The sequence below is a fragment of the Cicer arietinum genome, chromosome 6 (assembly GCF_000331145.2).
Source record: "Cicer arietinum cultivar CDC Frontier isolate Library 1 chromosome 6, Cicar.CDCFrontier_v2.0, whole genome shotgun sequence".
NCBI classification, from domain to species: domain Eukaryota; kingdom Viridiplantae; phylum Streptophyta; class Magnoliopsida; order Fabales; family Fabaceae; genus Cicer; species Cicer arietinum.
In genome coordinates, this window is record NC_021165.2 from 63330688 (window position 1) to 63356479 (window position 25792).

At 31.2% G+C, this 25792-nt stretch overlaps 3 protein-coding genes across 7 annotated transcripts in view; 2 read left to right on the forward strand and 1 right to left on the reverse strand.

Annotated features, from left to right (window-relative positions):
• The first annotated feature begins 5394 nt into the window (after nt 1–5394).
• LOC101508376 (MAR-binding filament-like protein 1-1) lies at nt 5395–11412 on the forward strand. Of its 2 annotated transcripts, XM_004506091.4 has the most exons (5): nt 5395–5801; nt 6898–7104; nt 8835–8878; nt 8987–9127; nt 9512–11412. In XM_004506091.4, exons 1-5 carry the CDS (start codon nt 5552–5554, stop codon nt 11228–11230), a joined length of 2361 nt encoding a protein of 786 aa, XP_004506148.1. In that variant the 5' UTR covers nt 5395–5551; the 3' UTR covers nt 11231–11412. The 2 variants fall into 2 exon arrangements, with proteins under 2 accessions (XP_004506148.1, XP_004506149.1); XM_004506092.4 differs by lacking the exon at nt 6898–7104 and having other exon boundaries at nt 5397–5801.
• A 4147-nt stretch (nt 11413–15559) lies between these two features.
• Nucleotides 15560–18605, forward strand: LOC101508059 (uncharacterized). The gene is made up of 5 exons (XM_004506090.4): nt 15560–16032; nt 16181–16316; nt 16646–16713; nt 17161–17247; nt 18267–18605. Exons 1-5 carry the CDS (start codon nt 15682–15684, stop codon nt 18345–18347), a joined length of 723 nt encoding a protein of 240 aa, XP_004506147.1. The 5' UTR covers nt 15560–15681; the 3' UTR covers nt 18348–18605.
• A 1640-nt stretch (nt 18606–20245) lies between these two features.
• The window catches only part of LOC101507737 (histone deacetylase 9), an 8486-nt gene continuing 2939 nt past the window's right edge, over nt 20246–25792 (reverse strand). For all 4 annotated transcript variants that reach the window (XM_027335724.2, XM_004506089.4, XM_027335722.2 and 1 more), the window contains 11 exons: nt 25188–25262; nt 23736–23955; nt 23381–23444; nt 23061–23153; nt 22829–22937; nt 22679–22728; nt 22508–22598; nt 21602–21672; nt 21284–21382; nt 20732–20798; nt 20246–20649 (listed from right to left, as the gene is read on the reverse strand). In XM_027335724.2, coding sequence (XP_027191525.1) covers nt 20564–20649; nt 20732–20798; nt 21284–21382; nt 21602–21672; nt 22508–22598; nt 22679–22728; nt 22829–22937; nt 23061–23153; nt 23381–23444; nt 23736–23955; nt 25188–25262 — 1025 coding nt within the window. In that variant the 3' untranslated portion in view covers nt 20246–20563. The remainder of the gene's footprint in view (nt 20650–20731; nt 20799–21283; nt 21383–21601; nt 21673–22507; nt 22599–22678; nt 22729–22828; nt 22938–23060; nt 23154–23380; nt 23445–23735; nt 23956–25187; nt 25263–25792) is intronic.

The window sequence follows — 25792 nt, forward strand, 5'->3', positions numbered from 1 at the left end:
ATTCAACCATGTGTCTCTGACGTAGTCAAAGAAAATAATATTATCGACACATGCTTGCTCAAATACTTGCAAAAGTTCCTCGTACTCCTTCTCTTCAGAACAATAAACAATTTTCCTCCACAACTCAAGAATGGGTTCTTGCATGTCTTTCTTTAATATATACTGTTTGCATTTGGCTCCAACATTTTTGTTAATATGAAGTTGACAAAGTAAATTTGTTGAAGATGGAAATACAACTTTAATTGCATTCATTAAAGCCAGTTCTCTGTCAGTCACAATCACCTGAGGAAATGACGTGTTTGAAAAAAACAACTCTTTTAACTTCTCCAATGCCCACCAAAAGTTGTATTGACGTTCAGAATCCATATAAACAAATGCAACATTAAATGTCAACCCAGTTGAAGTTACACCAACAATTTCAAACAACGGTAACCTATACTTGTTGGTTTTGTAGGTGCTATCCATGATCAATACAAGAGGGAACATGTTAAGCAAAGTTATGGAATTTGTGTGCGTCCAAAACATATCCCTCACAACGTTGGAGTCCTCATGAGTCATACTCCAACAAGTATATTTCTCAGCTTCAAGTAACTTCAACAAATGTTGCATATCAGTTCTAGGTCCCATCAAATTCTTCATGTATGTACTTCGTCGCTTGTAAATTTGATAGATACTAGTCACATTCTCCGTATCTCGATCTCTCAAAGATGACAAGATATGTCTCGGTGCAACGTGATACTTTGTCAACTCGTCAACATGTTTCTTATCTTCTTCTGTTAAGCGTCCCATAAATGCATTATTCTCAAAAGTAGCTACTAACTCATGGTTGTGAAGTCCACATATTAAACTAATAATTCATCATTCATCATTTTTCAGTGGTCTTGATCTAAGTTTAAATGGACATCCACACTTTTTAGTTGAAGTACTTGTGTCATTTTTATTTGACTTATATTGTCCACCTCTATCACAACCAAGAATTAATTTTGACTTTCTTCCTCTCTTTCCAGTCTCTAAGTTTGATCGAGTAATGATAACTGCTACTCGAGTTTGTCGACCTATCTCTCTTGCCCATGATATCACAGCTTCTCGTGACTAAAAAATTTGATCAGTTGTAAATGCTTCAGTTAAATCTATAAATACTGGTTGTAAATGTTTCCATCCCTAGTTAAAAAAAAAATTAAAATAAAATAACAAACAAATTAAAAACATATTCAAAAAAAAAAAATTAAGTACCAGATTTTTGAAATTTCCGGATTAACTACCGGAAATTTCAAAAAACCAAATTTCCGGTGAACAAAATATGACTACCAGATTTTTCAAAATTTTTGAAATTTCCGGTAGCTTCCGGAAATTTGAAATTTCCGGTATTGAAAATACAACTACCAGAAATTTCATTTTCCAAATTTCCGGTAACAATTATAACTACCGGAAATTTTGATGCAAAAGTTGACTTACCGGAAATTTCAGCAAGGTCCAGATTTTAGAGTAATTTTTTTTAACTGCTCACGTAAATGAATTTTTTAAGGATAAAATTGAATTTTTAACAAATTGGGGGGTATAAATTTAAATGGGGGGTACAAAAGCCAATTCTCGAGAAGCTCACGCCATCCTATTGTCCTTTTAGCTTGTTGTTCAGTTGGGCTATTCTTATTTGCACTTTGAATTTGAAATATCAAGATATCTTATCCACTCAAGCTTAATTTTAGCTCACTAGACAAGTTAATAAGGTTGCTCATAGTTTAGTTAGAGTCGTGAGACTTATCATTTTGTTCCTCATTGTATTTTGTCTCTTATTATTGAAGAAATGAAATAATTATATTTTGCTAAAAAAAAATGTAATCTATTTTAAATTATACAATAAGTTTTTTATTTTATTTTATAATTTTTAATTTCTATATACCGTCAATAAATCACAATTAATAATATATATACTTTTAGAAGTAATTATAATTATTGAAGTAGTTATAATTACTGAATAAGAGTAAAGACTCATTTTAGTCTATGTGAAAAGTCGTTGGACCCAATTTAGTTCTTGAAAAAAATAAATATAACTTTTAGTTATTCAATGATTAAACTAGGACAACTTAGTCCATACCTTCTTTACAGTTGTTTGGTTGATGAATACAATATGGAGTAAAGAAAAGAAAGTGAAAAGAAGAAAAAAAGAATAAAAAATAAATTGATTATTTAGTAGTTAGATATAACAGAAAATAAACAAAATAATGTGTCTCTAAAAAAAAAGTAAATATAATAAAAATAATTTTATTACAATTAATAAAAATTATTTAAAAAAAAGAATAAATATACAAAAATAAAATTCATAACGATCAAGAAAAATATTTTAATTTAATAAAATACAACTACTATATTTTAATTCTCTTTATACTTTTTGTTAATTTTTCATTTAATTATATCTAATTTTTTACTTAAAGATATTTATGTCATTTTGAAAATATTCACATATTTCTTTTCATTTTCTCTTAGAATTTAATTTTGTATTGATAGTGTAAATTTATTTTACAATGTCATCCAATAAAAATTAACATGTTTGACACATAATACATTTTAATTGAATAAAATTTAAAAAACCTAAAACTAATGATAAATGGGTAACTAACTCAATAACCCTTGTGGTTTGTTGGTTTGTTTTTTTTTTTTTTGAATCGAGACTATCATTATTTTTAATTTTAATTTCATTGAAATATTTTAAGAATATGTTTGTTACATATTAAAAAAAAAGGTGATTTTGATGTCGAATAATTTAGTAATTAGTTTTAGAGATTTAAAAAAAATTGAATCTATCTTTTTTTTTTGTATAATGAAAATCATTTAAAAAAAACAACTAGAGAAATTGATTTTGAGAAAAATTATCCAAATAATTTCTTATTTGAAATAATTTTTAGATATATTTTTCATATTATAATTTTATATAAAAAAATGTAATAAAAACGGATGAAAAATCCACAAAGTGATTTTTTTCACAAAGAAAGTGCAACAACCGGACTCAAAGTTGATATGTAAAAATTGATAGATATTGTAAAATGACTTAGTCGGTGTATATAAATTAAACAATTTTTTTACACTAAATTACTAAATAATCATGTTATTGTATATATTTTTCTCTTCTCTTTGAAGATACTAAAAAACACACACACACACACACAAAGAGAGAGATTTGAATTGTATTGATATTTTTAGAATCTTCTTTGTTAGTTTAAAATGGATTCTTTATCAAAAGCTTATGTTTTGGTTAAAACATAAACACAATGGAAGATAAGACTTAAATAGTCTAAACACACAAATAAAGTGATAATGAAGAAGAAAAATACAATAATTTTTAGACTACTAATTCACAACAACTATTACATCTAGTCATTCTCTTAAATAGAGATATGCAATTACTTCAGTAGAGTCGATGATTTAATACCAAATGGGTTAGAAACTCTTAACCACCACTTCTAGTGTTTTGTATTATTTTCCAAGACCTTATTAGGGTCCTTGTATGATAATGTTTCAACACTAGGCAACTAGAAGTACGGTCTCTAAATTCCTCAAGAATACTGAAAAACCCTACTTCTTAAGTTGAGTTTGTAAAGTACCTCTTCAGGTTCCAAGTATTGCTCTAATCGTCTCTCTTGACTACCACTAGAGAATCTCTAGTCATCTCAACAATTATGGCAAAACACGTATTTTGCGTTGTTGAGGAACCAAATTTTCTCTAAGTCTATCCAAACTAAGTATTATTTGAAGCCTCTCTAGACCAATCCATTTTCAATAATAATGCCTTAGTACCATCAAGCATTATTTAGAGTATCGAGTGTTTACCCTTCTCTTTTGACCCCTTTAAATTAATTAAAAATTGTTGCCATTATTGAATCAATTACAACAATTTGAGTTTGTCTCTGATTTGATACAAAGTCATTTTCTAGAATTATAACTCTCATTGAGGACGTATTACAATTTGGCATCCTATATCAATTTAAGTACCATAGTTCATTTAAAAATAATTTATGATTGAACTTGATTGACTTACAAAGCTATCTAATTACTCTCTTGAAAAAGGATATTACAATTTGACTTTCATGGTCAAGGATCTTTATCAAAATGTTCTTTCAATTATGAACATGCCATATGATATAAATGTTATGAGCACAATCTTATATCATTTTCACTCATGAATCTGACACTAGACAAAATCTCCATCTTTGTTCATTAGGATTATGTTCTTTATATAATCTTGAGAATATGTTCATTCAAAAGAAAAAAAGTCGTTAAGGATAAGTTTGTCTGCTGCAACCGTTTAAGTAGTTATTTGACTTTACACATTTTTATTGTGTAAGCTTTTAGTCTGCGTTGTAGGTCTCTCTATAGAACTTGACAAATGTCTTGGTTCACATATTGTTGAGTCACATTATCTGATCACAAAGGAATTGACACTTCATTAGAGGGAACATATTACTATTAGGGATTAGTAGATTCTTTTTGGATGATCTCTTTTTGTTACAGAGGAAATTGTGCTTTATAAATCATTGTAGTAGATGTGACTTTAGTTTCATTAATCTTTGCTAGTCTCTAGAGCCAAACGAATGTAGACTAGAGGAATATCTTGCTCGTTGTATTTTCATTCGACGATTAATCACTTGATTTGTTTGTAGACGCTTGATCAATTCTGATTCTTCTGCTCATCACTTGATTTGAACTAGAGCTACTTGTTCTAACATTTCATATATAATTTATCTTCATATTCAAATGATAAATTTCACATAGTAAAATGAACTAACGTCTTTAAATAAGAGCTTTTACCTAATAGAACTTTCTTCTAAGTATTGTCTAGCTATTCATTAGCAAACATATTCATTTGTTCATTAGTTGACAACATATTTTTTATGTTTTACACATAAATATTTATCACTAAGTCACAACTATTTATGTTACTCATGTCACATAGTTCATAATATAGTTTCTTGTTGTTTTAAACATTTTACATCCTTAAAGTAACCTATTAGTGGATCATTGCTCTTTTTCTTTTATCATCAAACATCAATAATTCATATTTGTATTTGAACCAATTTGATTCTAACACTTTTCACTTTTTTCTTTCTTCCATTTTTTCTTCATTAAACAATACAAAAGATAGATACTAAATTATTCCATTTTAATTTTTTCGAGGATTAAAAATTACATTTATTCTTTTGCTAAATCTCTCAATTTTTTTTTTTAAAAAAAATTGCGTCTCCACTCTAAGATCAAAGTCAAACATATTTTCCAATCTAAATTGATGATACTCTATAATTACAAAATAAAATGAAAACAATATTTTTCGTGTAGAGAAGAAGGGAAGTATATAATATATATATATAAATAGTTAAAGTGGAAACGAATTCGAAAGATGATGATAGAGAAAGAAAAGAAAACAATAGCCAGCCACACAGAAGTATATATCAAAATAAATGGCTTAAAAAGTGTCCGCAAAACCAGCGAAGCCAACACACAGACACATCAACTGGAAGTGTGTATGTGGCGCAGTCACAACATTATTCGCTAACTGAAAATGATGGCATCGTCATCTTTGCTTCACTCTCCGCTGCTTTACCCATTTCTCTTACCTTCTTCTTCTTCTTCTTCTTCTTCTCGGCGTTCCCGTAACGCTTCTCAATTTCGAGGTCCTGTTGTTGTGTCGTGTTTACCCAACCACGACCCATTATGCAACAAGAGGACTTTTCTCTTTATGGGTGTCGCTCTTCTTCCTTTTCTTCAATTCAATACTGTTTCCGCTCTTGAACGAATTCAAACATCTCCAAGTGAGTTTTATTTCCACCCTTTCTAATTAATTACTTTCATTGTTTTTTGTTACAATTTGTATCTTTAATTTGTTATTTATTGGACTAATTATATCATTATTGTTATGATAATATATTGTTTTGGATGCGGAGGGTGGCTCTCTTGTTGTAGTTCTAGGTTTAGGACAAAGGACTTATGTAAACGATTTTGATTCATTTAGGCAAAATTATATGATAAATACTTTATATTATTTACACTTATGTCTTTTATAGTTTTTTTTTCTCCATTTGAGTCCTGTTATTATAATAGTGACATTGTTTATATCTGTGTAGCACCGACACTTCTGAGTTTAGGTGTGTCTCAACAAACTTAGGACACGTATTGGACACTTCAAAAACTCTTTCTTGGGTTAAAAACAAAAATGTTATTTGAACATCAATTTAGGACAACAAAATCTGACAACTTTTAAAATTGTTAATGTAGTTCATATGCATGGTAAATGAAGTGGTGGATTTAGTGTTAATAGATATATTAGGTGTTACAAATTGCAACTTGTTAACCATCTATTGAACTTTATTAGCCACAAATATAGACGTGGTTAACCTTGATTTTCAAGTGTACAAATTTACATGTAGTTGGAACACCTAAAATCGTGATTAATAATGTTCAAATTTATGGTTAATTAAGTTCAGTTGGTTGTTCATGGGTTATCGAAATTTGATATACCTATTAACCATTCATTGAATTGCATTAACCACATGTGTGAATTGCGTTAAGCATTTAAAAGGTGTCAAATTACATTGAATGTTATTATTGTTCAGGTAAAAGGTTAGTGTGTGAACTGCATTAAACATTTAAAAATAGTTGAATTTTTTCGTTGCGTTAAACATTTAAAAGTTGTTGAGTTTTTTCGTTCCAAATTGATGTTCAAATACCATTTCTGTTTTGGAAAACAGAAGCAAAATTATGCATTTAAAAGGAAAAACTAGTATTTTAGTTAGACATTCAAAATGTCCTACATACACAAGTCTTCGTGTTCTTTGGTTTTCTTCATTCTTTCTGAATTTCCCGTTTCCAACTCTTCATTTCTGGTCTCCTAATTCCTCTCTTTTTCAGTCTTCGTCTTCATTTCATCTCGGCTCTCTGTTCGCAAAGAACATCTCCCTCCCTCTCGGTACTCTGTTCGCAGTCGACGTTTCCGCTCTGTTCGCAAACGACCTGTGCTTTCAGACAATATCTTGTTGCCTTCCTTAAGTCTCGATGTCTCCCTTTCAAACGTTGTCTCTTCTTCGTCTGTATCTTCACCAGTGTCCACAAATTCAGGTACCTCTTTGTTTGGTTACTTGATGATTTGAGTCGTAGTTTCATGATGGCTTAGTTTGAAACTTACTCTGCAGTAGTTTCTTTGCTTACTATAAATTTGTGATACTATCAATTTGTGAACATTTTAAAATGTTAAAATTAGCATTTGTGGTATATTATTAACGTACTTGGTTGTCATCTTGATTCTCAATTTAGATATTTTATAAATGATGTTCATATTTAATTTGATCTGGTTATAATATACATATATATATATATAGATGTGTCGGTGTCCTATATATTGGACATTAGCAGTGTCTCTATGTTTGTCTTGTATCCAATATATGTGACTATGTTTGTGTCTATGCTTCATAGTTTATTGCAAACTAAGGTCATGTGTACCTTATAAAGTTTGCCTAGTGGAAACATGCTAGTTCTGCAAGTGAGGAGAATGTGCACACGGTACTCCTTACAAGGAGTTCTTTGGTTTGATCCTTTGTGAAAATAAATCCTTCGGAGAGGGGTTCTAATCTTGTTGCTCTATCAGCCTCTAATAAGATTGTCCAAAAAGAGGACTCATGTGGATTTCATTAAAAAAAGTCATGTCTTGTGACAAAAATTTGTAAAATCTAAGTGCATGACAATATATAATATGATCATAGGAAATGATGTAATCAAATGGATTTGTTCTAAAATTTGAAATAAAAGGGAAGTGTACTAAATTTGTACCCAATGCATGTTTGTATCAAATGGCTACAACTATTATCTAGGAGTACTGAACTCCTGATGCATCATAGTTTACTAATCTTACTTACACAAATATTTGATACTCGTTCAATTGAATGCAATGCAGTTTTCAAAATTCAAGAGACAGATTGAAAGTATTTAACTTAACACATTGATTTTGATGAGCATTTTTAAATTCTCATACAATTTATGAATACAAAGATACAGCTGATCCAAAAATTATGTTTGATGGACAGTTTGTGCAGAATGGTTTTCTTTTGCTATTCTTTCTTCCTGTTTTGGTAAAAATATAATGGAAATCAGAATTTTTCTCCTGGGTTATTCATGCTTGTCATGTGATGTGTTGGAAGTACCGCTTTAGTTGCAGTCCGCCCTAGCTGCCTTAATTGTGGCATTTGGGTTGTCTTCATTACAGCCTCAAGCCAGTTTTGCAGGATTGAGTTAGGCCCAACCCAAGTTCTAAGCGATATTTTGGACAACTCCCTGATGCGGTTGATGCTTGTAGAAAACGAAATGAGAAGAATATGGAATAGAACTTCTCTCTCTCTCTCTCTCTATCTTTCTCTCTTGGAAATTGTTCAGATAAAAAGTTCATAACTTGTTTTCCTACCAATGCAAAGTTGGATTTCAACTTCTAAGTATCCTCCTTCTTCTTTTCATAGTATATCTAAAATATTATGAAGTCTAAAACTTTCATTTATTTTCCTCAAGGATGTAAAGTAAATGGATACTTTAAAATAAATAAATAAATAAATGTATACTTAAGAACTTCCTTCAGAAAATTAACTATCAAAGTAAAGTATCAACATTTCCCTTGCTAATTTTCTACTTTATGATGGTGCCTTGTGCTATATTATTATTAACCATTATATGTCAAAAGGACATATCCATATTTTCCTTTCACGACTGTTTATGTATGTGCATGCATTGTTTGGTCCTTGCTTGTTAGTTGTATATTTTTATTACTTGTGGGATGTCTTATAAATTATATATTCTTCTTTCAGAAGAAAGTGAGGTGAAGATACCAGAGGATAAAAAGCAAGCAGAGGTTTGTTTGCTGTTAAGTTCAGATGCAAATGTTGAATATTAAATTTTTGCCTAATGTTTTTGTCCTTTGGATGTTTATGTGTTCTAAACATATAGCTTCTATGGACAGACAGCACCTGAAATGGGGAAACCATCAAATTCCTTTGTGTCTCTTCTGAATGGAATTGGAATATTATCTTCTGGTGTGTTGGCTGCTCTCTATGCACTCGCTCGGAAAGAGAAGTCCACCGCCGTTGCAACAATAGAAACAGTAAGCTTTTATGCACTTTAATTACGATTCTTGAAAATTGGTAAGATATGTATTGGCCTTTGAGGAAAAGGTCTGTCTGAGTGTTTGACACTGTGTTGCTGTCCGACATCCAACGCTCGTACACGTGTGATTACATTCAATCACTTGCTTTTTCTAAAATTATTACTGACATCTACCTGTCAGTGTTGGTATTGTGTCTGATGTTCGTGTTTGTTTTAGTGCTTCAAAGTAAAATCATGGTTGATTATTCTCCCCTTTCTGATGTTTCGTAGAGGAACGTCAATGATTGCTCTCTCTTCATCTACTTTGATTTTGAATGGTTAATTTTTTCCTGAAAACGATAGTTATTTGCTTTTTAGTTATTTTACTGGCCAATGTGCACAGGTGAACAACAAACTGAAGGAAAAAGAAGAGCAAATCGTTACGATGAAGAGGAACTATGAATTAAAGTTATCGAATGAGCAGGAGGAACAAGCCAAGCTACTTGGAAAGGAAAAAGAAGAGCAGAAAGCACTGATTGAGCAATTAAATTCAGCAAAGAGTACTATCACAGGTTTGGGACGGGAGCTAAAAAGCGAGAAAAGTTTGATCGGGGAGCTGAAACTTCAAATCGACAGATTTGAAACTGACCTTTCAAATACTAATAAAGACAAGAAAGATCTTGATAAAAAATTGAAAGAAAAGGAAGATTATATCGAAATTTTACAGGAAAGAATTAACCTGCTGAGCGAAGACCTCAAGGACAAAGAACGCGCTGTTCAGACTCTGAATTCATCGCTTGCAGATAAGGAATTGGAATTGAGGAATTTGAATTCTACCTATGACCAAACCAATGATGAATTATCCAATGCTAATTTGCATATTCAAGGGTTGAAAGATGAAATACTGAAAAGACAAGAGGAACTAGAAGGAAAGGATTCCCTTGTGATGGAACTAAATTCAAGATTGAGCTCTTTCACTCTTGAGAACAATAGCATTAAGAGTGACTATGGTGTATTGGAAAAGGAATACAATGACCTAAAGTCGTTTTCCGAACAGAAGGCTGCTTTGAATGCAAAGGTTTTACAAGAAAAAGAAGACGAGCTTCATCGGCTAAAGGGTAAATTTGAAGTTTCCCTAAACGAAGCAAGCAAAAACCAGGTTATCATCACTGATTTAACGCAAGAACGAGAAAATTTAAAGGAGTCTCTAGAGATTGAATCTAAGAAAGTGAATGATTTGAAGTATGAACTCCAAGTCACTCGGGAGAATCTTGAAAATTCAAGAAACGAGTCTGCTGAACTTGAAAAACAGCTAAATAAATCAAATGATTTGCGCAAAGAGCTCGAGCTTCAAGTCTCTAAGCTTTCATCTGAGCTCACTGAAGTTAAGAAGTCACTACAGCGTAAACTCGATGATGCAAAACTCGAGGCGGAAAAACTAGCCAATGAGGTTATGATAGTGAAGGAACATTTGAAAAAAGCAGAAGCAGAACTTCAAAGTACATCCCACGAGCTAACGGCTACCCTTGAAAACCGCGATAGCTTACAAAGAGAATTAATTGACATCTACAAAAGGGCTGAAGTCACATCAGAGGATTTGAAAGAAGAAAAGAAGTTAGTTACTTCTTTGAACAAAGATCTACAAGCTTTGAAGAAACAAGTCTTGAAGGACAAGGAAGCGCAAAAAACTGTTGAAATCGACCTGGAGGAGGCTACCAAATCACTAGACGAAATGAACCGAAATTCGGTGATCCTTTCTAGTGAACTAGAGGGTGCTAAGTCTCTTATTTCTAGCCTTGAAAATGAGAAAGAGGTTCTTGCAAAGTACCTTACAGAACAAAGAAATACAAACAAAGAGGCTCAAGAAAACATTGAAGATGCTCATAACCTCATCACTAGACTTGGAAAAGAGAGAGAGAGTTTGGAGAGTAGAGGGAAAAAATTAGAAGAGGAATTGGCTTCTGCAAAGGGTGAAATATTGCGGTTGAGAAGTCAGATCAATTCTTCTTCAAAACCAAAAGTCGTTGCTAACAACGAGCAAGTGCCGAAAGATAAAGATGAACCCGAGGTCCCTGTAAGTGCGCGGAAGAATGTTCGAAGAAGAAAAACTAACCCTTCATAACCGAGAGAATCGAAAACTTCACATTAAAAATAAGATAGAATCTTGATTAGGAGAGTGATTATTATGTGATAAATTATTTGGAAGGCAGTTGATAATATTGCACTTTATTCACTTTGGATAAGTTTTCATGTTGCAACAGTTTTGTACAAAAGAAATAACACAGTAGGAATTGCTGAGCTGAACTTTTAGGAGTGTTGATTTCTCTTTAATCATTTTCATAATAACCTAGAGAAAAGAAGAAAAAAAAAAAAAGTAAAAGAAGAGAATTCTAGGTTGCTTTTGACATTGAACACTATTTGGTGTTCCTTGTCTATCAATAAAATCAACATGCTTGCAACTGTCCTTAATTTAGTGGTAGAGTTGTACTCTTATTATGCAACCTATTGAGCATCCGGCAAGAGTATATACTAGTATTTTTTATTCATTACTATATCCATGCACGTGATGAAAAAAAAATTGTTACTGTGAAGAAAATATAATTTTATAAGCTTTTCATCAAAAACAATATAATTTTATAAACCAAAAGCATTGTATTATAATTTTACTTAATATGAAGAAGAAAAAAATTAAAATTACTTTTTCGTTTTTAAGGCAAATCTTCGAAGTAACTGATATTAAAATTCTTCCTGCAGGTTTTGTATCAAAAAAATAATAATTACCCGATTATTTTAAAAAATTATTTTCTAAAATTTATATTAATTTTATTTGTTAATCAGATAAAGATTTTTTAAAGTCAACAATTGACTACATTTTAAAAAATAATGAAAATGTACAAAAACTATTTTATTATATCTAAAAAATGCATCTCTATTTATTAATACTTCATTTTCTATTCGTGATAATAATTCACTCTAAAAGTCTTTTATCAAAGTAAAATTAACACATTTTAAAAAATAAAAATACAATGTTTTTACAAAATAAACGAAATCTTACTTTCATAAATTTACAAAATAATAATTTAATTTATTTGAAAAATATCGGTCAATTTAATCTCTTCATCAAAATATTTGTTTAAAACACATCAAAATTAATATAAGGTATACATATTGTCTTGAATACTCACTTTCTACATTAAGCTAAATCATTTAATTGTGGTGTTAAATTTGAAAAAAATGATTAAATTGATTTACATTTATTAATTTAAAAAACTAAATGACATTATCTATACGATTTTAAAGACAAAAATAGTGATCTACTATACAATGCCAGTAAGTACTAAAAAATATGTTAAATGGCCAACAACGACATGTCTTTTGAATTTTTATAATTCCTTTGTCTCTTTATTCTTAATTATTTTTTTGGATACAACATCTAACTATTTATTGCAGAAAGAAAAAAGTAAAATGAGACAAATGATTATAAATAAATGCAAAACAGTTTTATGAAAGGAAGGGAGGGAATTTTTGGTGTGGTCTTAGCAATGTTTCTTATAAACTCTTTGGTGTTGGTTATTATATCAAGTTGGATTTGCAATTAAATCATGAAATTCCAATTGAACCTTCCAGTTCCTATTATCTTGTTTGATACATACAACAAAATTTTGTTTTCAATTAATTTCAAATCATTAAACATTTGAATTTTATCAATAAAAGTTGGATTAATGATAAAATTATCAAAGTTAATGAGTAGCCAATACTAAACAAGATTGCAAATTCAAACACGCAGAAAGATACAAACTTTCACCTTTAGTTAATTTCAAATTAGCCTTCTTAAGCAAAGAAATTCACACAACTTACAAACCTTTACCTGCAGATGACATTGGGTAAGATGAAGGAATGACAAGGATCACAACAATGAAACAAATAAGTAATACAAAAATGAGACAATGGAAAGCCAAAATTACCCAGTTACTCAACTTCTAATCCAAGGAAAATCACAACAACAAAAACAAATTACCATATAATGTTATATTTTAGCATTAGAGTAGAAAGATAGCCAGAAGCACAATCCCATTCCCACATATAACCTATGGAGCACAAACACAAACACATAAACCAGACACAACAATAAAGGAATGTTTGGAAGTTGGCTTTGGAAGGGTTTGGATAGAAGGGTTTTGAAGGTTTAAGTTTATAATTTGTTATATATTTGAGATTTTAAAAAATAGAAAAAGTAATACGATAAATATTCATATAATATTTCAATTCTACTTAATTTATTTTAATAAATATTTTATAACTTCCTTCCTAAAAAGAAAAATAAGTCTTTTTCTCTCTTGTCCTCCCTTTAAAAACCAACTTTAAAAGACACAACACTAAGACTAAGATGTAGAAACTAATAATAATTTGCGAAAATAGAAATAATTGAATGTTACTAGATTCGTCGTGACAAACAACAACACATGTTGTACGACAGAATTATGAAGTGTAAATGCTACATTGCAACTACAAATGTTGCTGCAGCGAAGGCACAATTCTATCATTTATCGAGCTAATGGAAGCTATGAGAAGAAAAAAATCGTTCATACTTAAACATTTCTTGCAATAAGTAACTAACAAGTTCAATTTCACATTCATCTATTCATCAATTCGGTATTGAACTAGGGAAAACACTGCAAATGGAGGTTCTGCATTTTCCCGTGCTTTCTCCTTGTGTTTTTTGTTTGGCAAGTAAAAAAAAAAACTATGTCATGTGAATTTTCATGTATTTCAGAAAACATAATATTAGTTTTAACAATATTGGTTACATTTTATCTATCTTTTCTATGAAACCTTTAATGACTCGAATTTCATATTTTGGAAACTAAATAATTAAAATTAAAATAAATAAAAAACTTTGCGCATACATTATCTCATTGTATTTTATATGATATCTATTATATGAATTTGTCTTCTTTAAAGTGAATAACTCATTTTAGAAAATAAAGTAAATAATATTGATCGTTAATTGATACATCAATTGTTAATATTAAATGCACTCATGAATAGTTACGATCTCAACCCTTTATATTCATTTTAATAATTATTCACTTTAGATGAGTCAAATCTCTAACATACAGTGTCTAATTTGTGTGTTCAAATAACATTGTTCATTAAAAAAAAAATACGTAAAAAGATAGTGAATGAGATTAGAGAGTTTATTTGTTCAAATTATAATTAGTTATGTTAGTTGCAAATTAGTTAGATTAGTTGCGAATTAGTTAAATTAGTTGCAAGTTAGTTGTAATAGTCACTTTTTAGTATCTCACACATATTGTAATCAACAATTTTTATTTTATTTTATTAATACAATTTTATTCTATTTTTTTTTTATTTTATGTTTAATATCAATATTTTATATATTATATTAGTTTGAACGAATGGAGAGGAATTTTAATTGAAAGAAAAAAAATAAAGATTTTAGAATGCTTTTTTTTTTCAAAAGATTTAAAATTTTAAAATATTGTGTTTGTTATGGTGAAAAGAGAGAAAGGATTTGAATTGAGAGAAATTGTAAAATGATATTATTTAACTTTTTTTAATTTTTTTTATAGTAAAACAACTTAATCCTCCCTCCACATATTAGACTTGACTCTAAAATCCAAGTCAAACAAGTTTTTAGCAACAGTACATATAATCTTCCTAGCATGATTCACGACAGAAGAAAAAGTATTATAACATAAAGTTTGTTAAAATAAGTTGATAAACTCATGTACCTTAAAGTTTGTGGCATGACCTATCCTAAAGAGAGTAAAAAAAAATTAAAGCAAAAAACAGAGAACATCCAATCCAATGTAAAAACAACAAATGACATTAATAGTAAGTAAAAATTATTTTTTTTAATGATAAAAAAGGGGTAACAAGAAAAGAGGAACACAAAAAGAACCAAATGTTTCTAGGAAATGAAACAATATTCCTATCAACTAAAAAGACAATCGAAACAAAACAGATATAATTTAGGGTATAGTCAAAAACTGTCATCTTTAAATGAAATTTAGCCAAAACATCAATTATTTGATTAGTTTCACAAAACACATGAGTAAAAAAAAAATACTATAACTCATTCCAAATGATCGTGATATAATTAACCATTAAGTAGTAGAGGTGTATAGTAGTACACTTTTGAATCAAATTCAATATCAATAATTTAAATCTACACACCAAGACTAACACTTTTAAGATAACCCTAAATTATGTCATAATAATAATGCATGTATTTAAATAAAGAAACTCATGATATTACATAATATTCACATTTAAGACAATTTCGAAAGAAAGACTAATTATATATTTGATTTTACAATGAAATTCACAAAATCACAGCAAACAAATTACAATCAACTACGCAACTAAGGTTATTTTGTCTATCACACCTTAAAAGTCATATGTGCATTGTCCTTAAATTTGGAATAAACCATCACATGAGTGATGTGAGACTTCCCCAAAACAAAACAAAGATAATCCTCAAATAAAAATGAATGGGTTTGTAAGGTTTCTAGTGGAGCTCCTCCATTGATTGCGGAGAATAAAAACATGACGACACTGTACAGTGAGGGAATGAACATTACAAATTTACGGTTTTGCCACTGTTCCAAACTCCTCACTTCAAACCCAAATATCCCATTCCTCATTCCTTCAACGCACATAAAAAAGTTAACTCCAAAACCTTATTCAATTTCCTTCAAAAGTAATCACTTTTCTCCAATTCGAGCTTCTATGGCTTCATCCACTGTTACAGAAAAACCATTCTCCGTTCTCTTCGTGTGTCTTGGCAACATCTGTAGAAGCCCAGCGGCTGAAGGGGTTTTCACAGACTTGGTTCAAAAAAGGGGTATTCATTCTAACTTCAGAATCGACTCTGCTGGTACAATCAATTATCATGAAGTGGGTATATCTATAAACATCTTCATATTAAAAAAATATCATTTTTGAGGAAAAAAAATGTTTTTTTTTTCATTTTTTTGTGATGGGTTTTTTAGATTGTTTGAAAAGTTGATTTTTTTTTTTGGAATGTTGATGAATTTTATTGAAGGGTAATGAAGCTGACCCTAGAATGAGGGCTGCCTCAAAAAGACGTGGGATTCAGATAACTTCACTTTCAAGGCCAATTAGGTCTTCTGATTTTGTTGAGTTTGATCTTATTCTTGCCATGGACAAGCAGAATAAAGGTAGGTTTTGTGATAATCGAATAATTGGTTATGTTTTGATGTGTGATATTTTAATTTGAACACGGATGGTAATGTAGCACTGACATTCTGGATTGAAAGTGTGTGCTGTCTTTGACACATGTTAGTGTACATGTACACTGATACAATTGTTATGTCCGATCAATTATTATCGGTGTTTATGTGTCAATATCGTGTTTGGTCTCTATGTTTGAATTTGGTGATTTACAGGATATAGTGTTTGTGGTTGCTTTTATTCATCTTCTATTTTTCTTTTCAAAGTGCCTTTGTTTTGCTGTGTTTAGTAATGGGCCTTGTTGTTTTTCTTTTAGAGGACATATTGGAGGCTTTCAATAGATGGAGATTTAGAGAGACTTTACCTGAAGATGCACATAAAAAGGTGAGTACAATCAGGGATCAAACCTCATTCTTCACGCAAAAAACAAACCTCGGTCCCCACTCACTCGACCAGCTAATTAGAAAAGTTTTATCAATACTAATATTAAATGAGTTTTTTTGTGGTGTCGTTAAATAAAGGTGCTACAGCGTAGCTGATTTTGAACGCATCACTATTATTCTATGATGTACTATTAAGTACAAAATGTTGCCAAAAAGCGCCTATAGCGGTGCTATAGCACTGCTGCATTGCGGAATTTGAACAGACGGCTATTTTCCGCTATCCGTAATTGACGGCTATTTTCCGCTATACGTGATTGACAACACTAGTTTTTTTTGCTGATGAGCCTAAAAAAGGACTTGAGTAGCCTTTTGCATAAACCAACTATGAATAAAATATTTGTTGCTTTTGTTTTGTACATGTTTTCCTAGTGTGATTGGAATGGTGCAGGTTAAGTTGATGTGCTCATATTGTACGAAGCACAATGAAACTGAAGTCCCGGATCCTTACTATGGCGGACCTCAAGGTTTTGAGAAGGTATGTTGGTCATAATAGGTTATTATTCTACTCTCTGTTCATTTATGTAGAACAAAGTTGAATTTCATTTACCAGTGTAAAGATAGTCTTCAACTATGATAATTTAACTGAATCACTCATAAAAAAGACCAAGAATTATACTTATATGTCTGGTGAATTAGTTGAAGGCTGGAATTTCATTGTAAATACTGTCACTTAAGCAAATAATAGAAATTGCTTAGCTAAAATCAGCTATTCTTAGTTGGTTCTTTTGAAGATATCCTTTTCTATGTTTGGTAACTTAAACTTATGGTATGGTTTACCATGTTCTAACTCCAATTTCTTGTCAATTAAGTGCAAATATTTTACAGAGAATGTATGCTTCTTTCTAGCCATCTTAAATATGACAATTTTTTTTTTGCATTTATTTTGCACCTACAACCAAGTCCAAGATATTTCAGAGAAATAAAAAGTTACACTTTGTGGCCAAGAAATAGTGTATTAACAATTAACAATTTTAAAATATGGGTGGATCGGATGCTAGGGCGGTCCACCTTTATAGGTGATCCAGTGTGGATCAGTACTTAAAAGTCATCTGAATAATTTTCGGAAATATAAGTTAACGACTACTTGGCTTTACGATTGAGACAGTGACTCAATCTCAATCGATAAAAATAACGAAATGAATGTCTTGCTCAAAATTCAACTCGTCGAACTGACAGCAATCAAGTTGCTGTAAAGACGAGGAGAATCGTTAACTTATACTTCTCAAGAGAGCCTTTGTTCGCCATTGGAGTTTCGGATAACTTTTAAGTATTGGTTCACGGTAGACCATTAGAATTTGCCTATTAGTATGTATCAATCTCAAAAACACTTTCTTATTGTTATTTTTTTTTTTTTTTGCAACGATCAATGTTAGTAATTAGTATTGATAATTATTAGTATTTTCTCGATGATGAGAATCGAACTCGCGACCTCCTTATCATTCAACTTCTTAATATGATTATAATATGCTAATGATCATTATTTTGCACTTGCAGGTGTTAGATCTGCTTGAAGATGCTTGTGAATCATTGCTGGCAAACATTTTGGCAGAAAACAAAGATATACAAGAATCCTAACATCTTTTAAACAGCCAGAAGTTCCAAATCCTCCGATTAAACCGTGAATGCTGGCGGTTTTCCTGGATGGGACATGTAAGAGTACATTGTTTGTGTCATTGACTTCACTGTCAAGGCCTTTCAATTGGCAGATATTCGTATCTGTAACATACATTACTGCAGTGTATCCAAGTTTAGTTCTATCTTTAAGTAGATGACTAAAGACTATTTTTTTGGATAATCAAATGTTACTACATAAATGGTTACGGTAGTTGTCAATATTTGATTCTTATACCTCTTAAAAACTACCTCGGTGTTTCTTAGCTTACCAATCAAACTACTTACGAGGTGACAACTAAAGATAATATGTTAACACAAAAGTAACAAGATGCCTTAAATCATCGATTTGAGGGAAACAATAAAAGAATCAAGCCACTAACCTAGAAAAACAAAACGTATTTCCCAATGGTTAAATTTAACAAGAAAGGAATTCTAACTATAACAAGCGAAACAAACTCTACCAATAACTAGTAATGGAAAAAATGATGTCGCAAGTGTTTAGAGAGAAAGGCTCTCTCCTCTCTCTTAAAACTTCCTTCTCCCCTACAGATCTCAAGATCTGGTTAGGCTTCAACCTCTGTTTTGAGATATCCTTCCTCCTTTCTGGAGGCTGCCCCCCACTTATTGAGGTTCTTTTGCTACCTTACTTTTTTGACAACTTTCACCCAACCGTCTTTCTACTGAGATTCAACCGCCATCGATCACAAAATCTCATCCATCTGCCTCTAAAAGATACAAACATTGGTTTATTCCTTTTTCACCGATCTAGAACCGCAACATCCTGAAAAAGCCTATTGATGCATATTTGTTCCTTTGGGTCTCTTAATGGGGGGTGGAACAACCCCCTCTAAAGCCACTGCCATTACATTGCAGCTCTACAACTGCTCCTCGGCTGGCGTGATTGTGGTTTGGTGTTGTTAATACTTGCTATTTTAAGATCTAATGTTTGTGTGTTTTCCTGAACCTCTTTGTTTCTGTCTAGTTGCGTTTTGTTTGATGTGTTGTTTAAGGTGTATTTCCTTTTGCCAAAGTCTATTTAGTGTGTTGTTGGTATATCTATATCTCTTGTTGGTAAGGCCAAGAAGTGTTGGTTATTTTGGAACAACAAACTGTGGACAAAACAAGTTGTGGCGGCCACAAATTTCAACACCCTCCCTACCCAACAAATGGTTCTCAAATATGTGGCATGTTTGGTAAAAACTAAAACCACCTATAGCTGATATATGCTTACAATCAAAGAAATCATATGTAACAGGATGAGATTAAAGATTGTGGTTCCTCATTTCTCCTTCACCATCACCCATGTAGTTGTGTTTGGGAAATGTCCCTACACATGCTGATCAATGTGATTGTATAATTGGTTTCTCTATCAATTAAATGAGGTGTTTTACTATTAAAAAAAACTAGAATCTAAAAATTATAGAACCACGAAAATCACAAGTTGTGACTATCTAGGACAATCCATGTAATACATTGATCTACCGGGTCTCAATCTCTCCATATGTAAGTAATTTGAATTACAAAAGTGAAGTGACTGCAAACAAATATGATGAGGGGTCCCCCTCTATGTTGCCTTGAGTGGGAGGCAGTTTGACTAGGTCGTCCACATCAATTAACAATCATGGAGCTCAAGGTGCCTTCCAATTATGAACAAGGAAGAAGACCCAAAGCTGGTAAGGAATCTTCAACAAAATGTCATTCCAGCCAATTGTTAGTTATGGCCACGTTCAACTTTAGGACCATGTACTTTGATTTTCCATTCAAGTGAGACATGGAGTTGGATCATTTAATGGGAGGGAGATAAAATTTCACAAACCCTCTATCTTTCTTCCCAAATAACAAGACACAAAACCGCAAAATGATTATGAACGAAAAACTTTTCCCATTCAGATACCAATGTTATGCATTTTCTTAGTACTTACTATCTAGAATATAGCTAATGTCTAGGGCACAAGTTCACTTCAACAGAAAATGGCATTGGTTCAAACGACACAAAATGATATTAAAAGCAAATATACAAAATAATAACAAAAGATCTAACAAATGTACACAAGTCTTGAGGTTGGCCCGTAATGCTTTCTTGATACAAACTAGGTGTTTCTATCTAGTCACATTTTCCTTGTCTCTTATAAGGGTCGCTCTCAAAGTAAAAGGATGCACATATCTGGGGGCTAACATCATGCAATATCCATTTGATGATCGTTGTCATTGTCACCTTCATAATATTCATCGTCCCGCTGGATGTGCTTGTCTTGAGTGTGCTCTGCAAAGAAAATTATCAAAATTAATAAACTAAGATTTGGCACCAAGTCAATATAGGGAATAAATAATTTTTTTCTCCTTACGATCAATGCGCTCGTCAGGGTTCTGCAAATCTTCATCAAACTCGGGAATGTAGAAGTCAGGTGGGACCTGTGAGTAACCCTCAAATGTTAGTCTTGCCGTTTGGAAAATGTTATTAGTTTATGTATTGGCTTGATCATGGCATCACGGAAGAAGGTTGAATTCAAACCATCCGAAAAAAATACATACTAACTAGAGACAATGACAAATTAATCCTGAAATCCCAAGTTCACCAACATGTTATTAATAGATTTCTTATTTCAGTCTACATCCTGATTTTAATCTCTATTCTCCACGGTCTACTAAAGAGTCGCATCTTAAAATTAGAAGCACCACCAAGAAGGAATTTCTTTTCTTTTACTTCATTTCTTTAAAACCCAACCTCTCGAAGCAAGTAATTGATTAGTTGAAGTTTATAACAAAAAATGAAGTTGGAGAGCTAATATTTTGTTACATGATTCCTCTAAAGTTAAAACAACAAATATTCACAACAAGCAAATATGTAAAAAAATTGAGCATGCCTAAAGTTATCTCTATTTCAAGGAGGAACTCACCTCTTGCATTTGTACACTCGGAGCATGTTGGATGCAGCGCAGGTTTTCCAAGACTTGCATTTTTATAGTGCTAAGATAGGATTTGCTATTTAAATTTTCCTGATCAATTCAAAGAAGAAAATAATAACATATACACACTTCACTGCACATTGTAAAGTCTAAATTAAAATTATAGCAATATATATTTGATCATATCCAATGTAAATTGGAAGTGTCAAAATTCAGACAAGAAACTTCAAATCTCCGGTCAATTTTAAAAATAAAGAAAAGTCTAGATAAATAAAGACAGTATATGCAAGACTATTGAGAAATACATACTATGTGCCCATGTGGAATCTTCAATGAGAAGTCTGGTCCAAAATATTTAATATAAACATTCTCTGGGATCTCTGCACAAGACAAATCATGCAGTTGAAAATATTTTGACTTGAGAAACAAGAAGACATAATTTACATCTGAAATCCTGATTCAAATAATTGGAAAAGAGATACATGAACTTGCCATCAATCAAACATCTCAAAAGCTTAAGCTGATAGGTGAAAACACACACGCGAATAGTTTCTTATGCCCTTACGTAACAGCTCTTTGCACTAAAAGCGAGAATAAAGCACGGGCCCACCTATCTTATGCTAAAACTCAAATTTATAAAGAAACTTTAGAAGTGAGGGTCGGATTTTTTATCGCTTAGCCATCGAGACTCTTAAACCATATCATGAATTGATCATCCCAAAAGCTTAAGATATTAGGTGAAGAAGTATGAATGGTTTTATGATATGATTCTAACAAATAATTTAGTAGTTCACAGTGTGACAACAGGATATATAATCTATCAGGGCATAAACCTTCAAGCCAAAGCAACCGATGAGGTTGGAAAAAAGAAAGGCAAACCATATTAGAATCATGATAGAAAGTAGTTAGGTCACACATCATTCTCTGGGCAGATATTTCAGGAGAGCACAGAGAAGGAATTACAACATTGAGTCATTGCAAGTTGCAACCTCTCATATCATATGCCCCATAAGGGAAATAGTTTAAAGAAAACAAGGAAAAATGAATTTAAATAGTTTAAAGAAAACATCATTTTATAATTCACATGGTAGTATCTCTTATATTTTTTAAGTTTGAATAATGAATTTTAAACCCACTATCCAATTCATGAAGAAAAAAATATTTCAGCCAAACATGACACGATTTAACATTTGCAAAGATGCTAACTTAATATACCATTTGGAAGTTCCGTATCAAGAAGAACTCCAGTTTCAACTGTCCAACATCGAGCAACATTTTCTTTTGTGTATCCTCCACCTCCAGTGACCTGTGGCAGAAATCCATTCATATAAATCTCACTCATGATACAGGTGAATGGAATGCAAACATAAAGTGATATAAACCCACCAGTAAGGGCAAATTAAATCTCTTCACGAATCTAACACATTCAGCATGGCCTGTATAAGAGGGACTAACATTTGTGAAGACCAAGGACAAAGGGTTATAACAGAATGTGATATTCTCAACAGAATAGGAAATTTACTGGGAAATAAGCACCATCAATAGAGAGATTGAAGCAGCCTAAGCGATCTCCAGCAAGTGAATCAGCTCCACACTGGAGAACTATTGCACCAGGTTGATATGTTTCAACTACTTTAGATATAATCTATATTACAAGAATTTGAAAAGGATCAGAAAATATACCATCTAGCCAAACATAATGCAATCAGTGCCTTATTGAAGTTGCAAATTTGCAATTTGGCCAAAAGAACGTAAGAACTGAACTTACAGTCTTGAAAAGTCTAGTGAAGCTAGAGTCATCAATTCCATCCTTGAGTGGGACATTTATGGCATAAAACTTTCCTTCTCTTTCTCCTATTTCCTTCAATAACGTAAAATCAGTTCAAATCATTCCAATCTATGGAGAGCTTCTCAAAATGTTTCAAATTAAAAGGATATTCAATTTAGCAAATGTACATGGTGAACGGTGATATCACAATCAATTACAATTATATATTTGAAACATCAATGTTATAAAAGAAATAGGATGATTACCACAATTAAAATAAGAAAACACTTTAAAAATAGAAACAGAATAAAGAAAATCACCTTAGCATCACCAGTTCCTGGAAAGAACATATCTCCATACTTGTGAAAACTGACAGTCATCACCCTGTCATGACAAACTTAACGATTTAAGAAAATAGAGAAAAAACTTAACCATTTAAGAAAATAGAGAAAAATCATGTGCAGTATGTAAATAGGCTATTCAAATCTAATCACCTAATCGTAAGAATAAACATTTTATACATATACTATTCCTAGGTCAAAGTTGGCAGTTTCGAAGAAACATGTAACAAAAGGTTTGTTGGACTAACTAATCATTCTAGTAACAAAATATCATCGTGAAATTCTCAACTGTTTCACCTTCCTAAATCTGATGAGATATAAGAAACGAGCAGACCTGTCAGTAAAGTAGAAGGCTTCTTCTACACCATCTCCATGGTGCACATCTATATCAATGTATAAAACACGGGCATGATGTTTAAGAAGCTCTAATATCCCTAAAACTAAGTCATTGATGTAACAAAATCCAGAGGCTTCACATTTCTTAGCATGATGTAGCCCACCAGCCCAGTTTATAGCAATATCACACAGTTTATTGTTCAATCGACATGCAGCATCTGCAGGTAAATGTTAGTCGGCAAAAATATTACAAACAAGGAAAAAACCGAATTCAAGAGAATCACAATTATAATTGTAAGAATATAGGAACATATGATCATATCTTCATTCTATCTTGGAAAATTTAGATTACCTCAAATTATCTTTTAAGATGTTATCATAGTTTCAGATATTACCAATTTGTTTTCTTATTTAATTAGGATTACGAGTCTAGTATTAGTATACTCAAAAACTATAAAAGTTGAGTTTTTACAATATTTAACACATCCTTTTCATCAATTCGACAATATATATGGGCTCACTTGTAATACGTTTAAAGCATAATAGACTTTAGCTTCAAATAGAATGTTAGAATATAAGAAAGATAGCTTGCAATATTGCACTGTCTTCTAGAGCAATCAAGAGTAACTTAGATTATCTATTAAGATTGATGCATGTTTTCTTATATTTCATGATTTGTTTCCTTATTTAAAGATTAGGAGTCACGTATTGCCATAAATAAAGGTTTATGCTTTACGTTTTGCAGCTAGGCCTTCATATCAATTATCAAAGGCAAAAATACATCTTTAGTCCTTTAAATTTAGCTCTATTTTCGCTTAGGTCTTTTAAGTATATTTTTTTCCGATCAGGTCCTTTAAGTTACATTCGTTTGCACCATTAACCTTTAAGATATATTAAACTATGCATGCAGTTCTTAAGTTTGAATTTTTTTTCAAATTATTGTAATGAAATGTCAAGATATAATTCAAACATCACAACAAATTTACTATCCAAACTACTTTGTATGTGAAGAAAGTTAAAAATATTGATTATGTGGGTAGACCTTTATTACCTTGTTTTTAAGGTTATACGTGTGTTTAAATTGTTGTAGAGAAAATAAAAAAATATAAATCATTTATAAGATTTGATGAATGTTTTTTGAATGATTAGTATAAGAGACATATTGTTGCAGCATTTAGTATAGTTTCAAATGATCAAAAGTTTTCAATTGAATTAATTGTTGTTGAAATTGAGATAAAAGACTATCAGTGCAAACATAATGTAATTTAAATGACTAAATCAAGATAAAATAAACTTAAAGAATCTAAGCGAGAATTGAGTTAAATTTAAAGGACTGTAGATGTATTTTTGCCATTATCAACTTAATACCAATTTCAATTTCTTACTTTCTTTAGTCTTTTTTCTTCTCCACCTACCCAAATCTCTATAATTTCAACAGTAAACATATTACCTATAGTTCCACCAGCGTAAATCTGACAAAATTCAAATAAGTTGTCAAATACAGGGCAGTCTTCTCCGAGATTATCTGAAAGAAATGATCAACAATAAAGGTGGAACTTGTTATTAGCTACACAATTAATAGAAAATATTAAGATCAAATTACCACATAAAACTTGGGACAGAATAATGCTAACTTGAGAAGTTAATTATCGATTATTTAAAGACATGATATGATGCAAGCTATTACTGGAGATGAAAACTAACAAAAATTTAAGGGTTAAAACATTTGCTATCTTCCAAAAAAACTTCCCAACCTCCACCCCCTTTTTGCCTCTAAATAGTGAACTATGCTTACTTTCCAGTTGGATATGCATAAAACAATTTTTAAAATAAAAGCCTTAAAACGAATCAAAAGAACTAATAATAAGAAAAAGTTTTCAGTGGTTTAAAGCTTAAAACATAAGGATGTGGAACACAAGTCTAATTATTATAACATCTAAGACAAATTATGTCGTGAATCTTTTGAAACCAAAAAAGTTAAATCATATATACTCAAACTTTGCCCTTAGTTCGAAAATGTCAGTCTCTGTATAAATTGATAGACTTCCTCTTTCC

What these genes read in the sequence shown, in the direction of transcription:
- LOC101508059 (XM_004506090.4), top strand. Translation starts at nt 15,682, where the DNA reads ATGACGACACTGTACAGTGAGGGAATGAACATTACAAATTTACGGTTT. An exon ending in CATGGACAAGCAGAATAAAG is followed by an intron (nt 16,317 to 16,645) that starts GTAGGTTTTGTG and finishes TTTTTCTTTTAG; the next exon opens with AGGACATATTGGAGGCTTTC. An exon ending in CTGAAGATGCACATAAAAAG is followed by an intron (nt 16,714 to 17,160) that starts GTGAGTACAATC and finishes GGAATGGTGCAG; the next exon opens with GTTAAGTTGATGTGCTCATA.
- LOC101508376 (XM_004506091.4), top strand. Translation starts at nt 5,552, where the DNA reads ATGATGGCATCGTCATCTTTGCTTCACTCTCCGCTGCTTTACCCATTT. An exon ending in ACCAGTGTCCACAAATTCAG is followed by an intron (nt 7,105 to 8,834) that starts GTACCTCTTTGT and finishes TTCTTCTTTCAG; the next exon opens with AAGAAAGTGAGGTGAAGATA. An exon ending in AGGATAAAAAGCAAGCAGAG is followed by an intron (nt 8,879 to 8,986) that starts GTTTGTTTGCTG and finishes TTCTATGGACAG; the next exon opens with ACAGCACCTGAAATGGGGAA.